Consider the following 26,635-nt stretch of genomic DNA (forward strand, 5'->3'; position numbering starts at 1 on the left):
CACTTTAAGATAACGTAGCGGACGTGCGCTCATTAGTGACTAAAGTGACGGCAATGCTGCTTCTTTTGTCTATTTTTTTATGTAGCCTTAGTGATTAGTACAGAGGCCTTCAACTTTAGCAGTAGCATAATGCTTTTCAATATTTTACTTATTTGTAACTTTTTGCTTTTTTTGCATGCTTAACTGTTACGCATCGTTTCGCTTTTTCTATTCATAATAAATGAAACAAAAAACATCAGATTTTATGAGTACTTAAAGTTTAAGTGAGAAGGCTTTAGAAGTGGCGTCCATTCAACAACAATTGTATGTAAGACAAGAACAATTCAAAAACTAAAAATTGATAAAACACGACACAAAGCGCAAGTGGAAATACGCTTGTCTTGAGTGACACAAACGCGCTTTTGCATAAACGAATAACGTGAACGCTTTGCACAAACTTAATTACGGCACATATTCTAACCCTTTTAGTCTCCATTCTCCATTCTCCATTCTCAATTTACACTCTTAATCTCCTTCCGTGCGCTTTTCTATTTCACAGCTTGTCGCTTGAGTCTGTTTTTAATGCATTAGGTACAGTTAAATCGGTAAATGCCAGACAATTTCAAAAGCGCCCAAATAAGTGTGGAAGAACTGTTGGTTAATCTCGAAATACAATAGGAAATTGCGATGGTTTGCCAAGTTACTAATTACCTCGCGCGATTAAGCGCAAAATTGAAAATTCATAGTGAAATATGGAAATAATGCTGGGTTATAATAACTGCATGAGCATTAGGATGCAGCATAAGCGTGTGCGAATTGATTTATTCACCTGCAATTGACTCAAGAAATGGGGCTATTGACATATTGTCTTAATATTTTGTAAATTGCTTTTTTTACTTATTTATTTGTTTTTCTTGTTTTTTGCTGGTATCTATCTAACTATCATCGGTGCTATCAAGTTCAAGTTTGTATATACGCTGATTTTATCAGCTAACACTGGCTGAGTGTACGACTGACTAGCAGCGGGAGTGTTAGGCACGAGCTGCTACCAGCCTTCACTTGACACTGTTGTAATTAAGTGCTACTGGTATTGGTGCATCGGCATCTACGAGTTTATTGTTATTTGTGCTATATTGTCAAATACTAGTAAATCGCTGCATGCTACCGATGCGCTATGAATTTTTTTTTGTTTTATATCCGAAAAAATCTACAATCCGACCCTGTGATGGCATTTCAAATGGGTAGAAAAAATGAAAATTTATTCAATTGATGTGTGCAGCAGCAAATTTAGTTGCATTGTTCAATTCGTGCGAATTTGCTATCGTATAAAAAAAAGGATTTACTGTTTGATGTTGTTTTGGAGTTGAGAACAGATTTGTGCATAGATATATGGATACATTGAAGTGTGGAAAATTTGAGAAATATTTAGGGACATAATTTTTATAGCAAATGTTTTGCGAGGCTTAACAAATATTTACGAAGCAAAACAAATATTTACGTCCTTCGCTATCCTTAGGACGGTTCGTGAGATTCTTTCATCGTCCGATTGTCGTATTGCTTTCGCTTTTTCTCTTGAAAAAAGCACAATAAAATTCACAAATACAGAAAAAAAAATTCTGTCCTAAAAAAATATTTTATACAAATGAGAGTAACTTCATAAATCTTTAAGGGATATAGATAAATAAATCTTTAAGGGGACAGATAGAAATTTCAAAAAAAATGTTTTTTTTTTAATAAAATGTTAATATAATTCTTTAAGGATATGTCAAAAAATTTTAGAACGTAAATTTAAGTATTCCTTTTATTATACATCGTCAACGGGGACGACTCTATTCTTTGCGTTCGAGCGCTGGGCGAGGTATAGTTACGGTGTATTCAAACCTTAGACGCGTTTTTCTCAAAACTATATTTTTTCGAATTGGCGTATTTTCGAAAAAATAATTTTTTCGAAGCAAAAATGGTGGAAAATTCGCCAAAAACTTAATTTTTTAAGCATTTTATTCTGCCATTTTTTCCCTTTTTTTTAATTCATATAGAAATTATGACGTTAATAAACAAAACAATTTTAGGCGCTATTTATCACTTTATCGCGTTGGCAATACTGAATATATATTCATGACAAAGCCTCATCCCTAGGCTTTGTTTATCAGTATCTGTCATTTCGCTGAAGTATAAACAACGCAGTGTTTTCGTGCTCCGAGTATGTTAACTTTCGTGCCGTCGAAACGCAATTTGCGGGAAGCTTTGCTTTTCTGCTTCAATTTGAAAAAAAAAATACAGCCCAAGCCCGTGAATTGCTGCAGGAGGCCACCCAGACCATACTCCGTCGATTTCAACATGTGAGTACTGGTTTCGACGATTCAAAAGTGGTGATTTTCACACCGAAGACAAGGAGCGTCTTGGCCAGCCCAAAAAGTTCGAGGACGCGGAATTGGGGGAATTGGTAAACGAGGACTCGTGCCAAACCCAAGAAGAGCTTGCTGAATCATTGGGCGTTGATAAATCAACCGTTTGCAAGCGTCTAAAAGCGATGGGAATGATCCAAAAGCAAGGACATTGGGTCCCGTACGAGTTGAAGCTGCGCGACGTCGAACGGCGATTTTTTACGTGGGAATTGCTGATCGAGCGACAAAATCGGAAGAGTTTTTTGCATCGGGTGGTGACTGGCGACGAAAAATGGATCCACTACGATAACCCAAAACGCAAAAAATCATGGGGTTTGCCCAGCCACGCATCAACGTCGACGGCCAAGCAGAATGTTCACGGCAAGAAAATCATGCTCTGCATTTGGTGGAATCAGGTCGGCGTCGTATATTTTGAGCTGCTCCAACCGGGCAAAACAATCACGGGGGATCGTTACCGACTGCAATTGATGCGTTTAAGCCGGGCATTGAAAGAAAAACGGCCGGAAACGGTGAAAAGGCACGAAAAGGTTATTTTGCAACATGACAACGCTCGGCCGCATGTTGCTCAACCTGTCCAAAAATACTTTGGAACGCTTGGCTGGGAAGTGTTACCCCACCCGCCGTATAGTCCAGACATAGCTCCCTCCGATTATCATTTGTTCCGGCATATGAGTCTCGATTTGGCGGACCAGCGGTTCTCCTCGTACGAGGCTACCAAAATATGGGTTGAGTCATGAATAGCCAAGCAGCGGCCAGAATTTTGGAGAAACGGCATCCGGAAATTGCCCGAAAGATGGGCGAAAGTTGTAGCTAGCGATGGCCAATACTTCGAATAAAATATTTTGTACCGTTTTTTCACAATAAAGCCCCAAATCTTCGAAAAAACCTTTAAAACTAATTCAACCTCCCAATATTTATTTTATTTTATTTATTATTGTAGTTAAATGATTTTTGCTGGAGAATGAGATAAAAAAATGATACAAATGACACGTAACAACAAAAAACAAAAAAAAAAAAGAAAAATAGAAGCAAATTGGACAAGACTGGTCAAAAGGTTGATCTGTTATTGTTTTATTGCGGAGTGCATGTCTAATTCCGGATTATTTCTAGTAAGGCTTTTCAAACTTGTATAGCCACAGTTCTTTTCAGGCTGTTTGGTGAGTTAGGAAAAAAATGCAGGAATGCAGAACGCTGTGTAAGGCCTCGTTTATGGCTGCTCTATGCTTTAAATAAATCTATATACTGTTCATATTTTTATGTCAGCCACTGTATGTATGCATTGCAGTTTATTAAGCATCAAAAGTAAATAGTACTGAAAACAAACTCTACAGGAAAAATTAGAAAAGCAAAAAAGCGCACGAAGCAACATATTTTTAATTATCAAAAAGCACCAACAAATGGTTGCAAAAGTAAATACACCAATGTAAGTGTTTGAATAAAAACCGAAAAAAAGCAAACGAAAAGAAGATACAAAAATAATCGCAGACAATGCTGCGCATCAAGGTGCTCCCATGACATTGTTGCTAATAACGGTGGCGCAGTCGGAGGCTCTGCCACTGTTGCTGTTGCCGTCACAATCATCAGCGCATCCATTTTCAAGTGCAATCGCGCTTGCAATTAAATCCATTACAACAAGTACACGTACGAGCACATTTTTATTAGTTTTTATCATGCCGAGTGCCTGTAACTTATTTATTCTCTTATTTTTTCCATTTGCCTCACGAAATGCAACCTTTGTGCATTCACAGCAGTCAATGATGTTGTTTTGATGCAGGAATGTAGAAAAATAAATAAGATATATAATTGTTACCGTTATAATTGCCAACTAGCGCTTCTTTAATGCATTACCTCGCTTACCTACTTGGCTCTCTCACAACTGTCACCTGTAGCTAGCAATTAGGAATCTCGTATACATACAGAGATGTGTTGCATTTTTTCCCAATTTCCACAAGGGCGTCAATCGCGTGCCTGACAGTGATTTCTACTGTTTTTATTCCTCTGTGTGTACATTATTTGGCGTTTGGTGCTCTTTACAGTGTCGAGGTTTTTCATAAATTTAATTAACGCCAATTAGTTGAGGAATGTAGTGCATAGCGCGAGAATGCGTATAACAATAAAATACTTGAGTTATAAAATTGAAAAATACAAAAAAGTAACAAAATCCAATGAAATAACTAATAAGCAATTGAAAGTAATTAGGACCAATAAAACCATAAAGATGAAAAAATACCCCAAAAACAATGAAAAACAAAAAAAGCAAAAAATGCATCAAAACAAAACAAAAAAATAGAAGTGCCAGCGAAAGCGAAAATTGTATTGATGGGATGCTATGAAGTTGCTTTGTTGCAATAGCAAAAACATTTCTTATACATTTTTAGAGCGTGCTGCCAAGTGACCGCCCTTCATTGGACATAAGCTCGGGTCGTTCCGGTAATGTAGACCCGACTGACGAGGGTAAGGGCATACTATTATTTTTGGGTATGCAACTATGGTAACACCACCTTGCCCAATCCCGACTCCTGTATTAACAGACCTGCAGCTGAGTAAGGATCTATATTCGAAGCCGCTTCAACAGAAACGTTTGTAAGAGAGCCAACAGGATGAGCTGATGGTTTGCCATAATTATCAGGAAGCACTACTACACATCGGCCGCCGTAGCCTAATGGCTTGGTGCGTGACTACCATTCGGAATTCACAGAGAGATCGTCGGTTCGAATCTTAGTGAAACACCAATATTAAGAAAAACATTTTTCTAATAGCAGTCGTCCCTCGGCAGGCAATGGCAAACCTCCGAGTGTATTTCTGCCATGAAAAAGCTCCTCATAAAATATCTGCCGTTCGGAGTCGGCTTGAAACTGTAGGTCCCTCCATTTGTGGAACAACATCAAGACGCACACCACAAATAGGAGGAGGAGCTCGGCCAAGCACCTAACTGAAGTGTACGCGCCAATTATTTATTTTTTATTACATAAATTATCTTACATAAAAAAAATTGTTTGGCAACTAAAAATTGCGTCATTTGCTGCGATTTCACTGCTAATAAAGCAACTGAATATTGAGTGGTTGGCAAATGAGTAAGAAAGTCACCGAGCGCCACCAAACCGCCTCAAAATCGATTGGCAGTTAATAATAATAAAAAATTACAAAATCTATAGAAAACTAACAGTTAATGAAAGAAGTCAATAACCTTCAAGGTATTAGACCATTTTGCCAAATTAACCGCGCGTTTTTATCGAAAGCGGAATACAACTGTTTTCATATACTAGGTGTGTATGTACATATTTGTATGTCGGTATATTATTAATGGATTTTATAGTTGGTTGATTGGTAGTCGGCAGTCCTCGTATTGCTATTGCTAATGTGGGAGTTTGCTTTCGCGTGCTTCATATTTGGCGGTACATCATTTCTTTACAAATCGCTTTTGTTATATTGTTTTTTGGTATACCCAAAGTGTAAATGTAGTGAAGTAATGGAATTGTTGTTCTGTAAGATTCCATGTAATTGAATAGATCGAAAAAGCATTTAGATTGATAATATAACTGTTAAGGTGCATTATAACATCTGAGCTATTCTGAAAGTCTTCAATGAAAGCTGGGTTAATAAGAAAGAGGATGATCTCTGCTGGGAATTTTGCAGCTATATTTTCAGTGCCCATTATGGGTATAAAATGCTGCTTCATTTATTTGATTCATATATGTGCATATATAAATATATATATGCATATATTGTATATATTACATATATTGAAATTTTGTGGCGGTGAAAGGCCCATTGCAATGCTATCATTCCTACTGAGCTCTAAAACATTCTTAGAACTCAAGATGGAAATCTCACTGGCATTTTGAAATTCTTTGGCTAATATCTAGCAGAAAAATCCTCTATCTGCTGAAAAAACTATCCCAATTTCTCAAAAAGGGTAATATTTTTATTTATAATATTATTTATTCAATTTGTACATTTGCGCCATCAACTTATTTCGGGTGGGTTTTCAGCTGCCTGAGAACTATCGATATCGATAACTATGTTACCGTTGAGAATGGTAAATTTAGGTTACGTTTCTGTTCAGCAGGGTTTGGTAGGTCATCATGAATGAACAGTCAGAACAACACTTCCGAAGTGTGGAAATTTACTTTAAAAAAACTAAATCTGTTCGCGAAGTTCATAGGGCACTGGCGGCATCAGCGGTGCTAATTTCTTTCGAAGTGAGGAAGAAGCTGCCGTTACTGTGAATAGTGAGCGCTATCGAGCCATTCTGACTGAATTTTTGTTTCCGAAAATTGATCAGCTCAATATCGACATTTGGTTCCAACAAGATGGCGCAATTTGCCATACAACGCATTTAGCAATTGATTTATTGGGCTGATCGAATGGACCATGTAACTCGTACCTGCGGCAGACACATGCCGGATGTCATTTTAAAAAATTAATACTATGAAATGATCTACCAACTTATAGAAAAAAATAAGTCCAAAAATATTTCTGTTTTGTGAGTTTGTAAGTTATGATACTCTTAAAAACAGCCGATATATTGAAAATTATGGATGGCATTTTATAGGGTATTTCAGTCGGGCGGTTGAAAAATAAATATAACAGACTGTATCGCTATGACTTCGCACATGGATGCCATTTCCAACGCCTGTACTACATGGGTTTGCAGAGGCTTGAGCTAAGTTGAATTTGCTCGACTTAGGAAGCTCTAGGAAATAGTCTACCGGTCAATTCAGGTCACCTATGGGAGCGATAACTTTTGCCTCAAATAGTTCATAACAAAGTTTTATCATTCCCTGCTTTATCGCGTATCTTGCTGTTGTGATTTGGCGTGAGTAACTGAATAATAATTAACTAACTTAATAATAGTAGCCAAAATAACAAAACCGTCACGATCTGCCAACTTAGGGTTATCCATATTAGAAAATCCTAATTAGCGCTTCTCACTTGTGGAATATTAAATTATTGAATTTAGTCTGATATTTAAATGATCAACCTTCCATGGAAGCAGCTGTAGAATCCCCACTAAGGAAAGCAGAATTATAGTACTTAATTTTGCTTTATAATAAGAAAAAGGCTAATGCCAAATAAATTGTTTTCTCAAAAGTCTACAGAGGTATATATTATATGTGTGTTTGTATGAGCTATCTGAAACTCAATGAAACCTAATGAGGTAATTTTATCTAACCAACGTACATACTCATGAGCACATGAATATGTGTGTTAAGTGTAAAGAGTTCAGTTACATGCGCGCTTAAACTCGTAAATTCTTTCTTACTTATGTACTTTGCTGTTTTTTTGTATTCATTTCTCAAAATTGATTTTACAGCTAATGCTGCTATTTTCATGCATTGCGTTGTTGCTGCCTTTGTTACGTTGTTGTGTTGGCATTTCATTAGTTTGCCTTTCGCATTTCAGCGGGTAGATACTTGGCAGTGAGCTGGTGTGAGAGTATATATGTGAGTGTGTGATTGGTTACAGGCGCTTGTCGTCTAAGACAGCGATCGCAGTCGTTGACCGCAGTGATTATGGTATGTGACTGACGGCATTCGAGTGTTTGTCATCCGGAATTGTTGTTGTTGTGCACTTTTTTACTTTCTTTATTTTGTTGGTGTCTGTTATACTTTATTGCTCATCTATAAAGCCAACTGGCTGTTTTAACTGTTTTCTGTTTTTGCTAGAGATCTGCCAGCTGCTTTCTTTTACTTTGCCATTTCGCTGGTTTTAGCCGTCTGTCGGTCGGTTGGTCGATAGGTCTTTAAGCTGCTAGGTGTTGCTGCTTATTCTGCTGCATACTTTCTTCACTTCCCACTCAGTCACACCGCATTTAGTTATTGTGAGGATTTGTTTTTGTAGTTTAGTTTGAAATGCTGAATTTGCCAAAGTGTGTTGTTGTTGTAAAAGTAAAAAGCTACTAATTATTTTATCGCTCATATTCCCAATTGAAAAATTCAATAAACTTGAATGAAATATATATGAAAGGAAATACTTTCCTACCTTTGAGCATAAACCAGCAATTCTGCGGATAATGAACTTTCTTCCAAGCTACAAAAAAAAAAACAAACTGCAAAAAAAAGAAAATGTTTCTCACAATTGGTATTGATTTCTTTGTATTCACTGGAAATTTATGATTTCAGCGAAATCACATGAAAACCTCGTGAAAGCGTTTATCCATTTCTAACCCCCATTTACATTTAATTTCGCTTTGAAAACAAAAAATGTTACTATCCACTTTTCAGTACTGTTGTTTAGCGTTAAAGTGATACTAATTTAAAAAGTTAATTTTACAGTTCATTTAACATTCTTTAAAGGTCAAATCCTGACTAAGTTTGTATTTGTAACTGTCTTCTTCTGCGCCTTCAGCTTTTCCTTTCCAAATGATACACTGAGTAGTTTCCTGATTTTTTTTTTATTGATTTCAGGAAATTAAATTTTCATGCCTACTTTCAAAGCTGTGGTTCTTCCATTTTTATTTCTATTCAAACTTTTGCAAAGATTTTGCTTTCTACAAAATCCAACTCAATTATCCACCTTTTTACAAGATTTGTTTAAATGAATTTCATTGCTTTCATGTAACCATTGAAGCAGAGTTGGTAATTAACTCAACATAAAAGTATTTTACTACTAAAAGGACTTAACAGTGTAAAAATTAGGGAAAACCGATCGAATAAAGCAAATGCAGAGGGTTGAATCGACAATAACTCTTTACCGAGTTTATGTGCATGTAAACATATGTATGCCCAGTTGCAGAAATAAGTATATCGAAGAAAATAGCACAAATCGCTTTTTATTATTGTACGTTTGTTGTAATGACTTGAACACCGTTTTTTACCGATTTGTTTTAGATTTGGTTGCTTTGCCTCGCTGTTCGCAAATAAAGTGAACAAACAAGTTTGTTGCTTAAGTCTTCTGTTATTGCTGCTGCTTCGCTGTTGTTGACTGATAAGTTTTTTTAAGGTTTTTGCTAATAATAAAATAAATGGGATTTGAAACCAGTTTGAAATCGATTGAGTTTGAAAAACATGTAAAAATAAAAATTGCAAAGGGTGTTTTTTAAGTGGTGTGGGTTAATGAAATTGAAATGGTTATTATTATATATCGGTAACTTTTTTAAATTGAACTGAAAAATACAAATGTTAGGAAAATGAGATTTACTTAAATCTGTACATGCGATTTGTGAGTTTGTTTTTTAATTTACAATTTTTTTTTTTTGTTTTTGTTAAAAAAGAAAATCAATATAGCTATAACATTTATCACAAGGTTCATACAATTTGTGGAACGACATCAAGAAGCACACCACAAATAGAAGCAGGAGTTTGGTCAAATAATCAATAAAGTGTGTAAACGCCAATTATTGTATATATAGTATAAATATACAGGGCCGTCGAGGTAAATCCGGCAAACACAGTAGCGTTAAGTCTAAAACCGCTGATAAAGGGACATATTTTTAGTGTATTGTTTCCTGATTGACATTGGAGTGCCGGAGTAAGTGCTAGTGAAACAATGAGTCGAGAGCAGGACAGAAGAGCTGCGATACTAGAGTCACTTCGCGCCGGAAAAAGGCCTAAAGAGATAATTGAATGGTTTGGCTACAAAAAAACGCAACCCTGGATAGGCCGCGTGGCTGCTGGAAGAGAATATGTGTTTCAGCAGGACTCTGCACCTGCTCACAAGGCAAAGAAGACTCAGGCTTGGCCCCAGAACAACCTACCCTACCACTGGTAACCAGATTTTTGGCCACCTTCAAGCCCAGACTGCAATCCTCTTGATTATTACGTGAGGGGCATAGTTGAAGCAAAAGTTAACGCGAAGCCTCATAACACTAAGGGCGCTCTGAAGACAACCATCGAGGAAGTGATGACCACATTGGACAAAGAGGAGGTAGCTCGGGCATGTGGGCGCTTCAGGTCCCGGCTGGAGCAGGAGTAAATATCCAATAGTTTTGTTTTCAAGTTCAACATTCCGGATTTACCTCGACGGCCCTGTATATGTACATAACCGTTTTAACTGAATACTTCGCACCTCCCTTGTACGCTAAACTCTTGGGTTATCTAGCGTAGATGTGGAATGGTAAACCAGTTTTAGAACTTCCAACAAAAACTGTAAACAAAGCTAAAAGACGTGAAAAGTTCGCGAAATGTTCGATTGAAGATTTAATGGTTGTGTGTCCTTGTGTTGGACTAAAAAATCGAAACTTTTTATGGCATATTCTAAAAGTACATCACCTTAAAAATATAAATTCAAAAAATCATAAAGATCGGAGCACTAGAACGAAACTTACAGACCGTGGAAGAGCGCGACCTTATCCATAAATGAAGTGCACGTAAAACTTTAGACGCGATTATCTCGAAGTCGTGTTTCTTGAAAATTAACGTCGCGGTGATCATTATTTATCAAAAACTTTTTGACCGATTTGCATAAACTTTTTTTTTAATTATTCGAAGTTACAACCTCGTGAATCTGAACGGTTCACTTTTTATAAATATTTGCATAGTTCGCTGAAATTAATGCTTTTTTAATTTTTCAACCCCTTTTCAAAGAGGCTTGCTCTTTTAAAAAACGGCGTTTCAGGGGAGTGTCGATATCAACAGTAAATAATAACATTTTTTTAAATAAAAACACCAAAATGTATTCTTCGAGAGTTACCCTTCAGTATGATATATGCCTCATTTGAATAAAAGTTCCAAAACATATTTAAAAAAAAAATCACAATCATCCATTTTTTCGGGCTCACAAGGTATATAACCCCTTACTAAATGTTTATCCTTTGATATCTCAGATTTGAAGCTACAATTGACTTACCCACGACAAGTGAGTCATAGCGAAATGTGTAAGAATCTCTAAAAAGTCTATAGCATAGAAAACCCAAGTTAATATTATATAAATAGATAATTCCTGATACAGTCTTTTTTATACTGTTAAGCATGGCCAAGACAAGGCAACCCATGGCGACTCCATTTTGTAATGTTATTGGAGCGTTTACTTTGCTACAATAAAGCACACTATTCTACTTTTTAAAACAAGAAAATCGAGTTGATTATTTAACATTTCAAAGTCTTTTTGAAATCACAAAAAATAATTTTGTAATATAATTATTCATCTTCCTTTTTTCATAAAAAAAATATTCGCGTTCATGTTTTAACTGTTTAAGTTTTTAATGCATGCAAAGTTAAATAAAATATAACAATAATGCAAAGAAGATTTGTTATTCTAAGCTATGTTGATTCAGGTTCTCGAGTGTAATGATTTCATTGAACTGTAGTTATTTTATGAGCCGAATGACCTTCACTCCTCTGTACACAATAGAAACCTTCGACTAGTCGCAATATGTGGTAAACTCGATCCGTTTAAAATACCTAGAATTTAAAGGTTCTGTATTGCTTAAAGTACTGAGTTAGAAAAGCAACCGATTCAAAATAATTGTAATAATACTGGTATTGGATTTTTAACACATTTTTATTTATATATTATATTATTTATTATTAATTTAATAATTTGTTATACTTTTTAAATGTATTCTTATATACAAAAGTTATTAGTGCTTGTTTTTTGTTTGTTTGATAAATCACTAAACAAACATTTTTCTAGGTTGTTGCTTAATTCTTTTGTTCTCAACACATCACCTGCATGCGCAAGCACTAATATACTAAAATTTACTAAATGATTAAATTTATTAAAAAATACGAAAAATTGTTGAAAAGAAAATGCGAGACAAATAATTGATGCTTCGAGTCTAAACCGATTATTAGAGCATAAAATTCACATAAAATGCTGCTTTGAAAATACTATAACTTTAGCTTTCATAGTTCTTTTTGAATACTCAGGGCTTTCATTTAATTGATCAATTTATGCACAAATCCATCTACCGACCTTTTGTGACTTATTGTTGTACATTAATGTGGCAATAAAGATCTGGTTTTTATTGAAATGTTTACTTAAGCAAGCCTTCGTTGTAGATTGCAGGTAATGCTTTGTAATAGCTTTTGTTGAATTGCAGCACTGCTATGGCGAAGTGTGAGTGTACTTGAGTATTACGCCTAAGCACGTGTCTAAGTAAAAGTGCGCGGGTACGAGAAGAAAATGTAAATGCAAATTAAAAGGCTGAACATTGAAAGTCTTAGAATTCGAAAGAAATTATTTATTTAGTAATGCTATGGAACTTTGAATAATAAATTGCGCTGCTAGAGGTACTCAATTCATATTCTCCGTAAAGTTTTGGGAAGCGTGAATAACACTTAAGTGAGACTAGTCCAGTTAAATTTTTGGGTTACAGCTGCCAGTTGACGACGTGGTTAGCTTATTGTTATTTTTATTTTTATTTTTATTTATTTGTTTATCAAGAAAACGTTTACAAGGCACAAAAGGCTGCCATTTAGAGCCAGTGGAAAAAGTGGAAAAAGTAAGTTAAGGTGATGCTAAATACAGTTGCCTTGAACATCAGTGTATAGTCTTAGGTTTTACACCCATGGACAATCGCTTCCCCGCATTCGAATACCAATGAGTTTTAGAACATATTGAGGAATAAAACTAAACACGGCATCCATGTAGCAAAGGACTGTTTGAAGGAACATGTTAAGCTTAGAAGGATAGTAAGATTATCTCTCTCGGAATAGGTTTTTCATTTGCGCTTGACATCTTATATGGCATACACCGATATGGTGTGTCTAACTACTATTTGTGTAGAAATATTAAGCCTTGCAGTTCAGCTGTTTCGGAATTAAGCTTGCTGTTAAAATCGTCTTGTTCTTCCCTAAATTATAAAATTATTTGTTACAAGAAAAGTTCACCATTTCATATGAATAATTTACACTAATATAAATTCAAAAAATTAATCTAATTATTGTGGGAGCAAAGAAAATGGAAATAAATAGACACTTGCGTAATTTATTTTGTATGAAAAAAGATCAAAATATAATGTGAAGAAAATGCGCAGCACGCGCAGTGGAAAAAATTATTAAAAATGAAGTAGAATTTTGAATCCCTTGAAACTTACTCTTTATTGCACTGAATTTTAAAGGCTGCACGGTTGTGTGTCAAAATTTATTTTAAAACTTTTAATCAAAAGTTTTGATGAAAATTAGTTGAGTTTATTTAAGTCATGTACAAACTAATGAAGCTTGATTTATATGTCATAGGAGCATAGAGGGAAATGAAATTGCACCCCCTGAATGTTCTCAGGACAACGCAAAATGGGGCTCCATTTCTTCATGTGCTTTGGCTCGACTACAGTAGACGCAACACTCAGAAAGTCCTGGGGACTACACGCCATTCAACTGCCAAACTCTTAGTTGTGCTTGCTGAAAAGCTAGATTTACCATTTAACCACCATTGCAATCGCTGTAGAGACTTTTCAAAGAAGGAGATTGTTGAGCACTTTCTCTATAAATGTCCGGGTTTGGCAGCTAGACCAATAAGGAATTGGGTGTTCTTTTCTTCGATAGCCTGAGGCAGTGCACCAACCTAAATCCTATCAATCTTCTTCTGTACATCAACAACTCGCCTGTAGGAGGTTTCAGAATTGTATTTCCATACGGTGCTTTAGTGCTACTTGCGGAGTGCCAGAGTGGTACTTCAACCAATCACCTACCATCTACCTAAGATATTTGCTCTACAGCAAATAGGAAGTATATTTTTTTAAAAAAAATTATGAAAACTAAAAGTAAAAATTGTTAAAATATCGCGAACCTCTTATTTTAATCTTACTTTTTTACTTCATTTATGAAAAAATTTCCGATTTCAGAAAAAATACTAGATTTACTGCATACTTTGCTTTTATAATTTTTGTTTTTTGAAAGTATATTTTTAAATTAACAATAATTCATACATAACGACTGAAAATGATAATTGCTTAGTAATAATAATACCAACTATTATATGTTTGAATTCACATATATACATGCATATTTATATGTTTATACTTCATTGCATATATTCTTAACAGTTTCCGCAAAATACTTACTGTACTCGAAAGTAGCACTATCCACGTGACTAGTGGCAAAAATATTCTCATTTTTGCTGTAACGAAAAAAGAAAAGGAAGTCAAAGAAAATTAGTCAATTACATACATATATAATCTTTATATCGTTTAAGTTAAGTAGTAATACAAAATCATATACCTATGTTGAGACGAGTTGGGTATGAGCGAGCAATAAGCGATCAAGCATAAGTAGCTTACAGCACGAGTAGTCACTGTGAAATTACTAATTGACTACGTAATGGAAAAACCGAGATAGTCGCACAAAAAAATCATTTAAAAATAAAAAAAAAACTAAAATGTAAAAAATACAAAAAAATAAAAAATCACAAAAACAAAATAGACATTGAGAAGCACAAACTGTAGAATAATGTACACACATGCATATATACATACATACATCAAAATGTAAAAAATTTAAATTTCAAACATGTTTTTGCATGCGAGTAAGCAGACATCCCGCACAATACCAGCTGCGGGAGTTAGAAAACTACTAGCTGGGAAAATCAGGTGGCGAAGACAACTCTATTAACAAGCGCCAGGCGGTAGTCAAAGTGTGCGCCTACAAAAGGAATTTTATAAAATATCGAAAAACCAAAAAAAAAAAATGTAGAATTTAGAATTAAAGACCAAATTCGTAGTTTCTTTGTAATGAAAACAAAAAATATTGGAAATACAATGTTATTTTAGTCGTAGCTTGTGTCTTACAGCCAGTAAGCCTGTATGATGGAACTCAAGAGCTAACTGACAAAATAAAGCGCGAAAAAAATTAATAAATAAATATACAGAATAAGACACCAGTGCACATTGTCATGTTTGTAGTGTTTGAACAACAGGTAAATGACACTCAACCAAGCAACACACAAATGTATACAAGTAAATATGTACAATCACTCACAGCACGCACTGAATGGGACAAATGGACATTTGCACATCATTAACGCACCTTTGTCACAGACGCACAAAGCCAGACGGTGTGGCTTGACGACGGTGGCGGCGGCGAATGTGTGGGAAATATTTAACATGCTATATGTGTTTGTATGGAATGGAAAGTCGGGAAGTGCTTACAGGCCCTGATAAGGACGGGTGCAGGCAACCGCTGCTGGTGGTGACGTTGGTTGATGTTTGCAGGTGGGGCTGACAGGTTTGCCACCATTTGACAGGTTTGAAGAAATATTGAGAGCGTTTTTCTTTACATTTTCTACCTGTTTTCTACTTTCTTTCTGTTACTTCGCCTATTTGTCAACACAAGCGTGAATGAGGAAGTGCCACTTATCATCCACATCAAATGATTTTTATTTATTACCGCATTTTGTCCATCATTTAGTGAGGAAGTAGGGTCTTTTTTCACACAATTACAAGTTTTTGATTTATGACAGTTTTGCGTGTGATTTCTTGCTATTGTAAACTTTTTTCATTTGCTGCGATACTCGTTGCGGGTGATGGCTTTGTTCTGTCACGTTGAGAATTTTATTAAACTGCTGAGATAGCTTGAGCTACTGAAGGTTGTGCAACGATCGCGAGCGTGGTTGGTAAAGGTGATAATTTTTCAAAGATATTCGGTTCCGTTGGATTGATATAAAAATTAAGACTACCCGAGGAATGTGAACATCTTTCGTAAACTCTCGGCCATTGAGTGAGTTCTAAAATTTCTTCGTGTAAATTAATGCCTTATGGAAAAGGGAAATTAATAAAAAGTAAACGAATCATGAGAACTTTCTGAAGAAGAGTTTTCATAGCGCTATTTGGTAGAATACAAAATTCATTTTGAAAGACTAAAAAATCGATTTATATTTTGGGAGTATTCGAACTAAGCGAAAAATTATCATGCTAAAGTGATCGAAATCCACTAATAGAATCCGATCAACTGCGGATCATATATTTATGGACTTGTCCTACAGCGAAGCATTCAAGGCGGTGCATAAAGTCCTTGAAGTTGTTTCAACTCTGATGAAGTGCGAGTGCCGTTAAGTAATCATAATCGTGAAATGCACAGAGCTCTGAAAATCACCAATTGACTCACAGAAATGATAAAACTTACCTAATTCTTCCAAGCATTGAAAGGGGTATTGAATTTATTGAGCATAACATTGGGTTAGATTTTTGACCCCAACAAAACGAATAAACAGTTGAACATAAATTTTTGAAGGTCTAGAAGCCTTAAAAAATTATTGCCGTAAATGATGAGTTGAATCCTTAAAAACTATTTATTATTTTCATTCATGGGCGCTTATTTTTGCCTCAAAAGTGAAAAATGAGAGCAATTTTTTTAGTCAGCAAACTAAATAAAGATTTCGTTTTTATTGGCACTGATTGTGTTCTTTTAGCGAAAAAAAATAAAGTAAACAAAAAAAAATGCAGTTTTGATGATGGTGTTTACGGTATTAATTCTACCAATGCTTCTAAAATTTTGCTTTTTGTGTGAACTTCAATTTGTACAAAAAAATGTCTGTGATTTTACAATCTCTCCCATGAAGTCTTAGCCACTCCTAAAGCTTTCCAGCAAAAAGCATTTATTTACTTAAAAATAATCTTGATACATTTCTGAGAGTGACATGCCAAGTATTTTGTACTTAATCAGATTGAAAAGATACTGTCCTCAATACCAATGATGAAGTAGCTTTTGAGCTGGCATTTGTACGCATGACTCATAGTTTATGGAATTCAATAAAATAAAACGTATTTGTGATGGGCCTAATTTTGGTGTAGTGAATGAAAAAAAGTTGAATTTAACCCAGAACATTTTGTTCGTATTAGTTGTTATACATGTAAGGCAGAATGGTACGAAGGCAGAGTGGTTAGAAGACGAGGTATATAGATAGATAGCCATCAGACTCTTCATGGATATACCAAGGTAACTGTATGAGATATAAACGGTGAGGAGTGGCGCATTTTTCAGGGCTTGAAAAATGTTCTGGATTAACTTTGAATTTTTCCTTTTACAGGTATGTATATATATTTATATATATAATTGGCGCTTACGCCCGTTTTGGGTATTTGGCCGAGCTCCTCCTCCTATTTGTGGTGTGCGTCTTGATGTTGTTTCACAAATGGAGGGACCTACAGTTTCAAGTCGACTCCAAACTGCAGATATTTTTTATGAGGAGCTTTTGCATGGCAGAAATACACTCGGAGGTGTGCCATTGCCTGCCGAGGGGCGGCTGCTAATAGGAAAAACTTTTCATTTCGTTGTTTCACCAAGATTCGAACCTACGTTCCCTCTGAATTCCGAATGGTAGTCACGCTCCAACCCATTAGGCTACGGTGGCCGAATAATAATAATAATAAGAATAATAATTAAGGTTAGTTAAATTGAACTTTTTTTAACGAGCGCTCTCCCCTAATTATTCTAAGTAAGGTCTCTAAATAAAATCTGTACAACAATCAGTATGTTTACTTCGAGGCACAACGCGCTTAAAAAGGCGTAATTACCTGGTATACCCTTCGGCAGAATTTATTTACAATGGTTCGGAGGAAATAATATAAAGTTGCGCTCTGGTTACTTAGTTTTGCACCATGGATGTACTGGATAGTTCGATTTGCTTAAAAATAATGCAAAACCTAGTTTGAACATGACGAGACATCCAAAAATTTTTAGTTCTAATGCTGGGTTTTAAGCTGATCTAAATGAGAATATATATAAGTGAATGAAGAAAGGCAGGACCGCCAATTCAGTCACTATTTTGTGTAATTAGCATTAGAGATGTATTATTGATTGAAAAACTGCATTTATGATTCACTGTAAGTTAGTTGTGCATTAAGAAAATCGTATTTGCTTTTTCCTTTGGTAGGCTTATTCTCCTTTGGGTTCATTCAGCAAGAGGTTTGGTTATTTTAAAGCTATTATCATTGACTGATACATTTCCATTGCATACTGCTATTGCGAACCAACAATCAATCCACCTATTTTTAAATGTTTCTGTATTATTGGGCTTGTTTTGCAATTTCTCATTTGATTTTGAATAATGACTTGTATATACGCATCTTAATGTTTCGATACATTTGAAGAGACCTACAGTTTTATGCTGCCTCCGAGTGAAATAAGACCTTTTTTCGAGGCAGAAATAACTTCGGTGGATTGCCATTGTCAACCAAGGAGCGACCGCTTTGAAAAAAAAAAACACATTTCCTATCATTTGGTATGTTTATGCCTGAGGTTTCAGGCCTGGACACTACCGAGTGGTAGTCACGCACTCTATTCGGCCATGTCGGCGCCAATCATTTATCATCAATTTAATACAAATTAAAGATTTAAGCTTACAAATATGTCTTGAAATCTAATGCACAATAAACGATCTATTTATTTGCGAAAACTTTGGCATATCTCATCGCTTTCAAGCCCCTTCACTATAAAAAATGTATCTGTTTTGCTAGTTAGATACAATAAAAAAATAAATAATGAAATACGACTGTCAGTGAGCATACGATTGACATATAGGATTTGCCACTTGCAGCTGTCTCAAATCCACAAAAATGGAAAGGAAAAAATCAGTCACGCATTTAAGTTTTGCCTGCGGCATGTGGCACGCACAATCAGGCTAAAATGCTCAACGACACCACTGAAACGAGCAATGAGTATGCAAGTAAGTAAGTGAATGTCTTGCAGCAAACAAATGCAAAAGCAATTTTTCTGCGAAAGCGGCAAATGACTGTGGAGCGCTTGTGCAACAACGGGTGTATTGCAGAGCAGAGTGTGATTTATTTCGTGTGGTTAAATAAAGCGCAATGAAAAATGTTTGCTTGTCAGGCAAATAATGCGTAGAAAGCATAAATTGGCTCGCAAGCCTCTTTAAAGCAGTGACTGCCACTCGAAGCCCATCCCTTGGCGACATCAAGAAAAAGGCCGCGCCTGCAAGGCCACAACCAAAACGCCAAAGCTAGCAGACAGCAGACAGTAGCTAGCAAGCGCAGGAATAACCATCGGAATGTCCTTTTAAGCGGCTGGACACAGCGATAGTTTGACATTGAAAAAGTGTTATTAATTAGTCAAAGCAGTACAAAAGTCTATCAGTTAAGCGATAGTAAATTACGAGATTGAGTGCGGGCGCTTACAGTTCGGCCTCGGAGGTTTGCTGCGTACATAGCGATGGGTGACTGCGTGGAGCGAGGGCGTTTTGTTACCATTTTAACACAAACGCAACGACAAAGTGCAATGGATGTCAGAAAGCAATAACAACAACAACAATAACATTGTGCAATGATAAAGTGCGCTGGTTGGTCTTCCAGCAGGTCGCCGACCCTAATTGCCTTCACTGTCAGAAAAAAGATTTAAGCAAGCAAATTTGTCATTTGATAACAACTCGTTTATTGATGGTTTTACAAGGGAAATTTGCATGCAATTAGCTAACAAATCGACGTGACTTGTACCTATGCAGCTACTTAAAATGTTACTAGCCATTTTTGCATTTCCAGCTACTCATTTAAATGTCATAAACTACTGCACGAACGACCAAACGAGGGAAAAATTTTATTAAAAAAAACTATATTAAAATATCAGTCATTGGGCATTTATGGTAATAAAGCTGTATGGACGTTGCGCCACCGAAGGAAATGATAATCGACCGACTTTACATACAACCTCTTTTTTTTGTAATTTTTTAAATTTATGTATTTGCTTATTTTTCACCGGAGGGTACAAAAGGGAAAATATTAAATGATAGCTCGAGTAAAATATTATATACATGTGAGAACAAAACCAAGAATTTAATCATGAAACATATTTGAAACAAAACACGAAAAACTTCTCAACCAATTATTTCCCATTCAGTGTCGGGAATAAAATGGCTGAGCTGTAGATTTGTAGGACAAGCAATCAAATTACTGTGATTTGTGAGGTAAATTCGAATTAGAATTGCCTAGTTTCTTTCAAGTGGACTAAAAAGTGTATGTAAAAGTAAATTTTATTAACACAAAAATTCGGGAATGAGAGTAAAAAGCAAATTTTGTGTTTCTTTCCTTTAATCCACTGATTTCTCTTCGTATGAAAACAAAACCAAAACTTCTAGAAAGTTCAGTTATGTAAGTATGTACGAGTATATTCAGCAAGTGCATGCTTGATTTGTCTGCATGTCGTACAATTTGAAATTTTTACTCACAATTAAATATAAGAATGATCTCATCATTAACCATTTTAGTAAGTTGCCAATTTGATTCTGTTGTCATATTTTCAAGCATTCACTAATTTTCCAAACAGTTATAACCACAAAGAAGGAGGGCAAACAAATAAAATAGCGATAATTAATGCAACAAACGTCAAAGATCGAAACTCTGTATAAAACGGGATTTACTAAAATGAATAAATATAAATTAATTAAATTACGTAAGTATATCAGATGATTTATTTTAATTTGTATAATTGGAAAAATATATATATTACTGTTATATAAAAAGGCGAGAAAACTTTTTTGTTTGACCTAACAGTTTATAATATAAGACAATAAAAGTATTCGATGTTTGCTTGCTATTTTTGACACCAACTGCGAACTAAACGAGAAAGGTGGAAAGAGAAGACTTTGATATGGTAAACCCGTCATCTTATTTTTGTTATTGTCGCCAAATGCTCTTACACATAGAAATCTTGTGTAAAAGAAATAAATTAAGTTCTCTAAAATGTCTCTTTGTACATCGCACGATGACTTTATAGTATCTATAGTATAGGCTAAATTTAAGATATAATCGACAACTAAACCTTAGCCTTTGGACTAGACCCAAGTGGATAATAAAAATAATACTGCATTGAACTTCGCCTCTTAGGCACCCAAACGGCAATTGTTCTTATGAATTATGAATTTCTTTTTTTTGCAGAAATACGCTAGAAAGCTTGCCAGGAGAGTGAGCCAGTTTTCGGAAAAGAATTGAGCTCAGAACCTTCAGATTATTAGTTGTTCGTGTGTTACACATTAACACACTCATACAGCGACTGGCAGGTAATTCAATTCTTCTTCTTCAAGGAGCGCTTATACATTTTACGTTAGATTTTACAAGTAAAAACAACAACCATTCAAAAGAGCAAGCAGTCACAAAAGTATCGGTCTTTTATAGGAGTTTTTAGCTTTCAATAAAGTTTTTGTGCGCTAAGTGCAACATAGGAGAACAGGCGCTTATTAGACTTCAAGACCTCATCGTTTCTTTCGCAATGTTTCGCAATATACTCTGGCAAATTGGCGGCAACGACTGGCTAATCATGGTTTGTCTAAGTGCCTAGGCGCCTGGGCTTAGTGTGAATATTAAAGAGGCTTGCAAGATTCACCAGATATGCATTTCTACGCCTCTTAAACACACGCATTCTCTTCGCTTATTTAAGGCGTTTAATAGTTGATAAACTGAAGTGAGCTAACAAAATGTTAATGTGTTTGTGCAAGTAAGTGCTTGCGAGTTTCACAAATCGGTTACGCACTTAAGTTTGCGATTATTTTGAACTTCATCTACGTACCTTTTTTGCGTTTTTAATTTTTTTTTAATAATTTTCTTACTATTTAGTTTTTTTTTTCACTTCTTAGATTTTCTGCTCATTTGAGCAACTAGAAACACTCTTCCATTTCTTTTCCCAATTGCTGATGGCGTCATTGCATCGTAGCCATTGCTGCTGCCATATAAATTTTTACCAACAATATTTTTTCGCCCCAAGATTAAAGCGCAATATTATTCCTAACAATCTTCCAATGCATAGCTACCATATCGGGCTAACACAGTTGTTTGGCACCTCCCCTTCCAATGGCTGCAGGGTTATGATTTAATAATTGGTTTGTTGGTTAGCCGTGTGGTTAGTAGGAAATTATGCAAAAAAGAGATTATCAAATTAAAAATGTAATAAAACCAACTGCATGGTGGTGTAAGTGAATGTGTAAAGCAGATTTAAAAAAAAAATATATATATAACAAATAAAAAAAAACAATGAATAAAACAAAAAAAAAAAAAGTTATGAAGATAACTCATGTTAGCAACAAAAGTATAAAAGCCAACAATTAATAATATAATAGAAAAATTGCTCGAAGTTACTTTTTGTCGATTGTTATGCTTTGCTAAATTTGATTGACATTTTACGATAGCTGATAGTGCAGGCATCATAATTTTACTGTCTCGGTTGTTTGTATAATTTGCAAAAGTTATTCGAAATTATCATTTGCTTCGACACAGTGAAGTTGTGGAAAGTGAGTTAAAAATGCGTGACGTCTAATTAAAATTACTTGCGAAATCTACAAACGGTTTTTTGTATGTAATTGGGCTTACATCTTATGTTGGATACTTGGCCGAGCTTCTCCTCGTAAAATATTTATGGTGCGTGTCTTGATGTTTTTCAACATTTTTTTCTACATTTTTTTTTCACCACACCACCATTATTATTTTTTCATGGCAAAAAAAACTTGGAGATTTGCCATTGCCTGCCGAGAGGCGACCGCCTATCATGCACGGAGATTCGAACCTGCGCACTGCCCAATGTTGGTCACGCACCAACGCATTCTCTTACAATACCGAAATAAATAAAAAATAATGCTTAAAAACATTAATTGCATGCAAATTCCTTAAAAATATGTATATACATATCTGAGTGGTTAATAAACCCCCAATAATTACAGGAAAAGCTTGAATGCCTAGTTTTGGTCCGTTTTGGGCATAATTTCACGATTTTGATAAATCTGCATACATTCTTACGTTCTTACTGGACAAGTTCTTTCCTAAAGTGTTTTGTCGTTGAACGCGTTGGGCAAGTTGGACGAAGGCCCATGAAAAGATACTAATACAAATATTTTTATTTGAAAATCTCGGCTTCTAATATACTTAAGAATTTTTTGTAAAAATGTATTGCAGCCTTAAAGTGATTCAGTTGTCTGAATGAGTACAATTTCTCAGTATAGATTTGAAAGCGTTTCTTAAGTTTAGTTTGGATAAGCTGTAAGCAAAATATGTTTCAATAATTCAGTTTTTGTAATTTCACATACAAATATTTTCTACTTGTAGTAAAATACCGCCGATGGAGAAATACGTGCGTCCAAACGCCTAAATTTCGCAAATTTTGTTTCGGATCTCAACAACTCATTGCCTTTGCTTGTCCACTACTTTTAAGATTTCGAGGAAAGTTTTTGGTTTATGATGCAAGCTTCAAATGGTTTAGAAATTGTAGCCAACGCATTATCGTGTGCATTAGGTATTCGGTGAATGGACTGAACTGGAACTTGAATTCCACCTTTGCCTTGAAATCGTCTTTAAGGATTAAACTCATTTCGGGCTTAACGACCATGCAAATAAGCAACTTGTGTCGTGGAGTGCGAAAAATCCTTTTAAAACTCTGGCGGTCTCATAAAATTTCAAAAAAGTCAGTGAATAGTCATAAGCGGGAATCGAATGCGATAGACGTCTTTGGGATACAAAAAATTGGACCAAATAGATAGTAATCACAAAGAAATTCAGAAGACCTAATTGAAAATGAAATGTGAAAGCCAGTTTTTATTTTACTAATCATTAAGCGATTTCGGATTTCGACGCTGAATGGAAAAGCCGACACATAGGCTTGCAAAACAATGTATCCTTATTTATTAGAAGCTAGTTGATGAAACGCCGAAGAACGCGATTGAGTACACAAAGGATTTAAGTGAGAAACCAGTTTATAGGCAACACCCTGAACTTGGTAGTGAATATTTTGCGGAAAATTAAACTTTATTGCGTTACACTGCATTAGCCCACGACCGGAATGCTAAATACGGACGGACATTTAGGTTTGGTTTGGCTTTTCATGAAATGTAGAAAATCCAGATGGCAAACAAAAATGCGTTGCGGAAAGAAACCAAAAAGTAAGCAAAGTCGAATAAGTTTGCAGACAAAAAGAAAGTCACTTAAGTAAATAAGAAATAGCTGAAATTTCCGGTTTATGGAGCGCGGAGCGTGATTTTGATGTAGTGGCCACAATATTGCAGGCGTAGATGTGTCCATATAACTGCTAGAGTGCTGCTGTATGTGCTGGTGGCAAGGAAACACACGCTTCGCAATAGCAATGAGTTGGGTTTGGCTGCAGTTATCTGAATGGCTGGCTGGACGAATGTTCGCATGTAAGACTACTGAGCTGAAAATTCTGTTTTTTTCTTTTTTTTTTTTTTTTTTTTTTTTGTTTTCTGCTATTTGTTTGCTTAATGCGCTGAAAAACAAAAGAAACGCGGCATTTCACAGCTGGGCTCGAGTGAATTTCGCTGCTTACTTGAATACACCGATTTTGTGCTATTTTTAATTCCTTGCTGCACAAACCACACTTTGCAACAATCAATTGCTCATTTAATGACGCCAACCATTTGAGAATCTGAGTGTGTGTGTGCGTCTGCTTGTTATTGTTTATGTGTATCTCTACATACATACATAGTAGATGGGAACCAGTCATTCACCTGCATCGCAGTCATCGGTCAATCAGTTAGCCAGTAACCCAAGTTTAGACCAAACCACTTGCAATCGCTCTTGCCCATAATTTTTTATTACAAAACATAAACAACTCTTCAATCCTCTAACTCACGTCTCACCCCCCTAACTTTGTAAATTTTACACAATTTGTTCGCTTATTGCTATCATGTGGTAAATGCAGTAGCTGTCATTCGCTGCCATGCCTGATTAAATGCAAAGTGAATGCGGCAATTTATTTGAACGCGAATTTCCGTTTTTTGCTATTTATTCTGCTTGTTCTGTGCGAGGTGGTATTATTTTTGTATTTTATTGTTCGTTTGAACTTGTTTAACTAGTTTATACTGGCCATTGTAGCGATTTATTGGCAAAAATGAAAACAAGTAATATTGAAAAAAAGCTAAAAATTATAAAAATTGCAAAACGTTACTAAAGCAGTAAGTGAAGGGGAATCGCAAAACGAAAAAGTGACAAATAAATCAATGTTGTTGAACAAATGCGAATAAATAAAATTTCCAAACGTGCCACTTCCAGCAAACCAGTGCCAATCATCGTTGCAGCTTCTTCGCTTAACAATATATTAATTGTTTAAAAAATCCCCCCCTGTAATTCGCAAACCAGTTCAAATGAATTCATCAAGGAGTAGAATTGATTCTTCTTTCACTTGGGTACGTACAGCAGACTTGGGTACGTACATCAGATATATACTAAGTTGGGCAACATACTCTTATACTGTGGGCAAAAAGTAAGGTGAATTTATTTGTCAAACTTCGCGGGATTTAAATTTCGCTCTAGTTATTCCTTTCCTGAGTTGGCTGCACTGCTAATAACATCTGGGCCAACTTTCATGTGAATGTCATTATCAGTAATGTATTTACGCTTGTGTTTACCAAACAACCAAGAGTGCATTTTTCGATTTTTACAATGTCTGATTTGATTGAGCAGAAAAGTGCCATCAAATTTTGTTTGCGGAATGAAATTTCGGCTGCGGAAACGTTTAGCATGTTGCAGAAGGCATTTGGTGATTCGACCATGTCGCAGAAAAATGTTTATAAGTGGTACAAAGACTTCAAAGAGGGTCGAGAACGTGTTGATGACTTGGAACGCTCCGGACGACCATCGACGTCAACAGATGACCAACACGTCAATAAAGTGAAGGAGTTAGTGCTCAAAAATCGTCGGTTGACTATTAAAGACCTTACTGATATGATCGGAATATCAGAAGGATCTGTGAAAACCATTTTGAAAGACCATTTGGGCCTACGAAAAGTCAAATCTCGTTTGGTACCGAAAACTCTCAATTTCTTGGAAAAAAGTCGTCGCGTTAATGTGTGCGAAACAATGCTTTCAGACTATCAGGACAAGCTCAAATGCATCATTACGGGAGATGAGACTTGGATTTATGCTTACGACCCTGAAACAATCGACCAATCAAGCGAATATCGTGCTAAAGGCGAGGCCAGACCGAAAAGAGCACGTCAAAGTCGTTCAAAAATAAAGGTCATGATGACAGTTTTTTTCGATTTTCGTAGTGTGGTGCACTATGAATTCCTTCCACCTGGCCAAACTGTTAATAAGGAATATTATTTGAGCGTTATGCGTCGTTTACGTGAAGCAATTCGTCTAAAAAGACCAGAATTATGGGCCAACAACTCTTGGTTTTTGCAACACGATAATGCACCGTCTCACACTGCACTCGTTCTTCGTGACCATTTCACCAAAAATTCCACGCATATCGTTCCGCAACCACCGTATTCGTCTGATTTGGCTCCGTGTGACTTCTGGCTATTCCCTAAACTCAAGAGACCACTCCGGGGAACGCGTTTCGAGTCGATTGAGGAGATAAAAGCTGAATCGCTGGCTATACCGGAAATGGACTATTTGGCATGTTTCAGGGATTGGAAAGTGT

The 26,635-nt window shown here is 35.7% G+C and overlaps 1 protein-coding gene across 20 annotated transcripts in view; it reads right to left on the minus strand.

Annotated features, from left to right (window-relative positions):
• LOC128865361 (uncharacterized) overlaps positions 1-26,635 on the minus strand; it is a 243,725-nt gene that overhangs the window by 152,145 nt on the left and 64,945 nt on the right. For all 20 annotated transcript variants that reach the window (XM_054105628.1, XM_054105639.1, XM_054105638.1 and 17 more), the window contains exon 2: positions 14,332-14,387. In XM_054105628.1, the coding sequence (XP_053961603.1) occupies positions 14,332-14,382 (51 nt within the window). In that variant the 5' untranslated portion in view covers positions 14,383-14,387. The remainder of the gene's footprint in view (positions 1-14,331; positions 14,388-26,635) is intronic.

The sequence above is a fragment of the Anastrepha ludens genome, chromosome 5 (assembly GCF_028408465.1).
Source record: "Anastrepha ludens isolate Willacy chromosome 5, idAnaLude1.1, whole genome shotgun sequence".
In the NCBI taxonomy this organism is placed as follows: domain Eukaryota; kingdom Metazoa; phylum Arthropoda; class Insecta; order Diptera; family Tephritidae; genus Anastrepha; species Anastrepha ludens.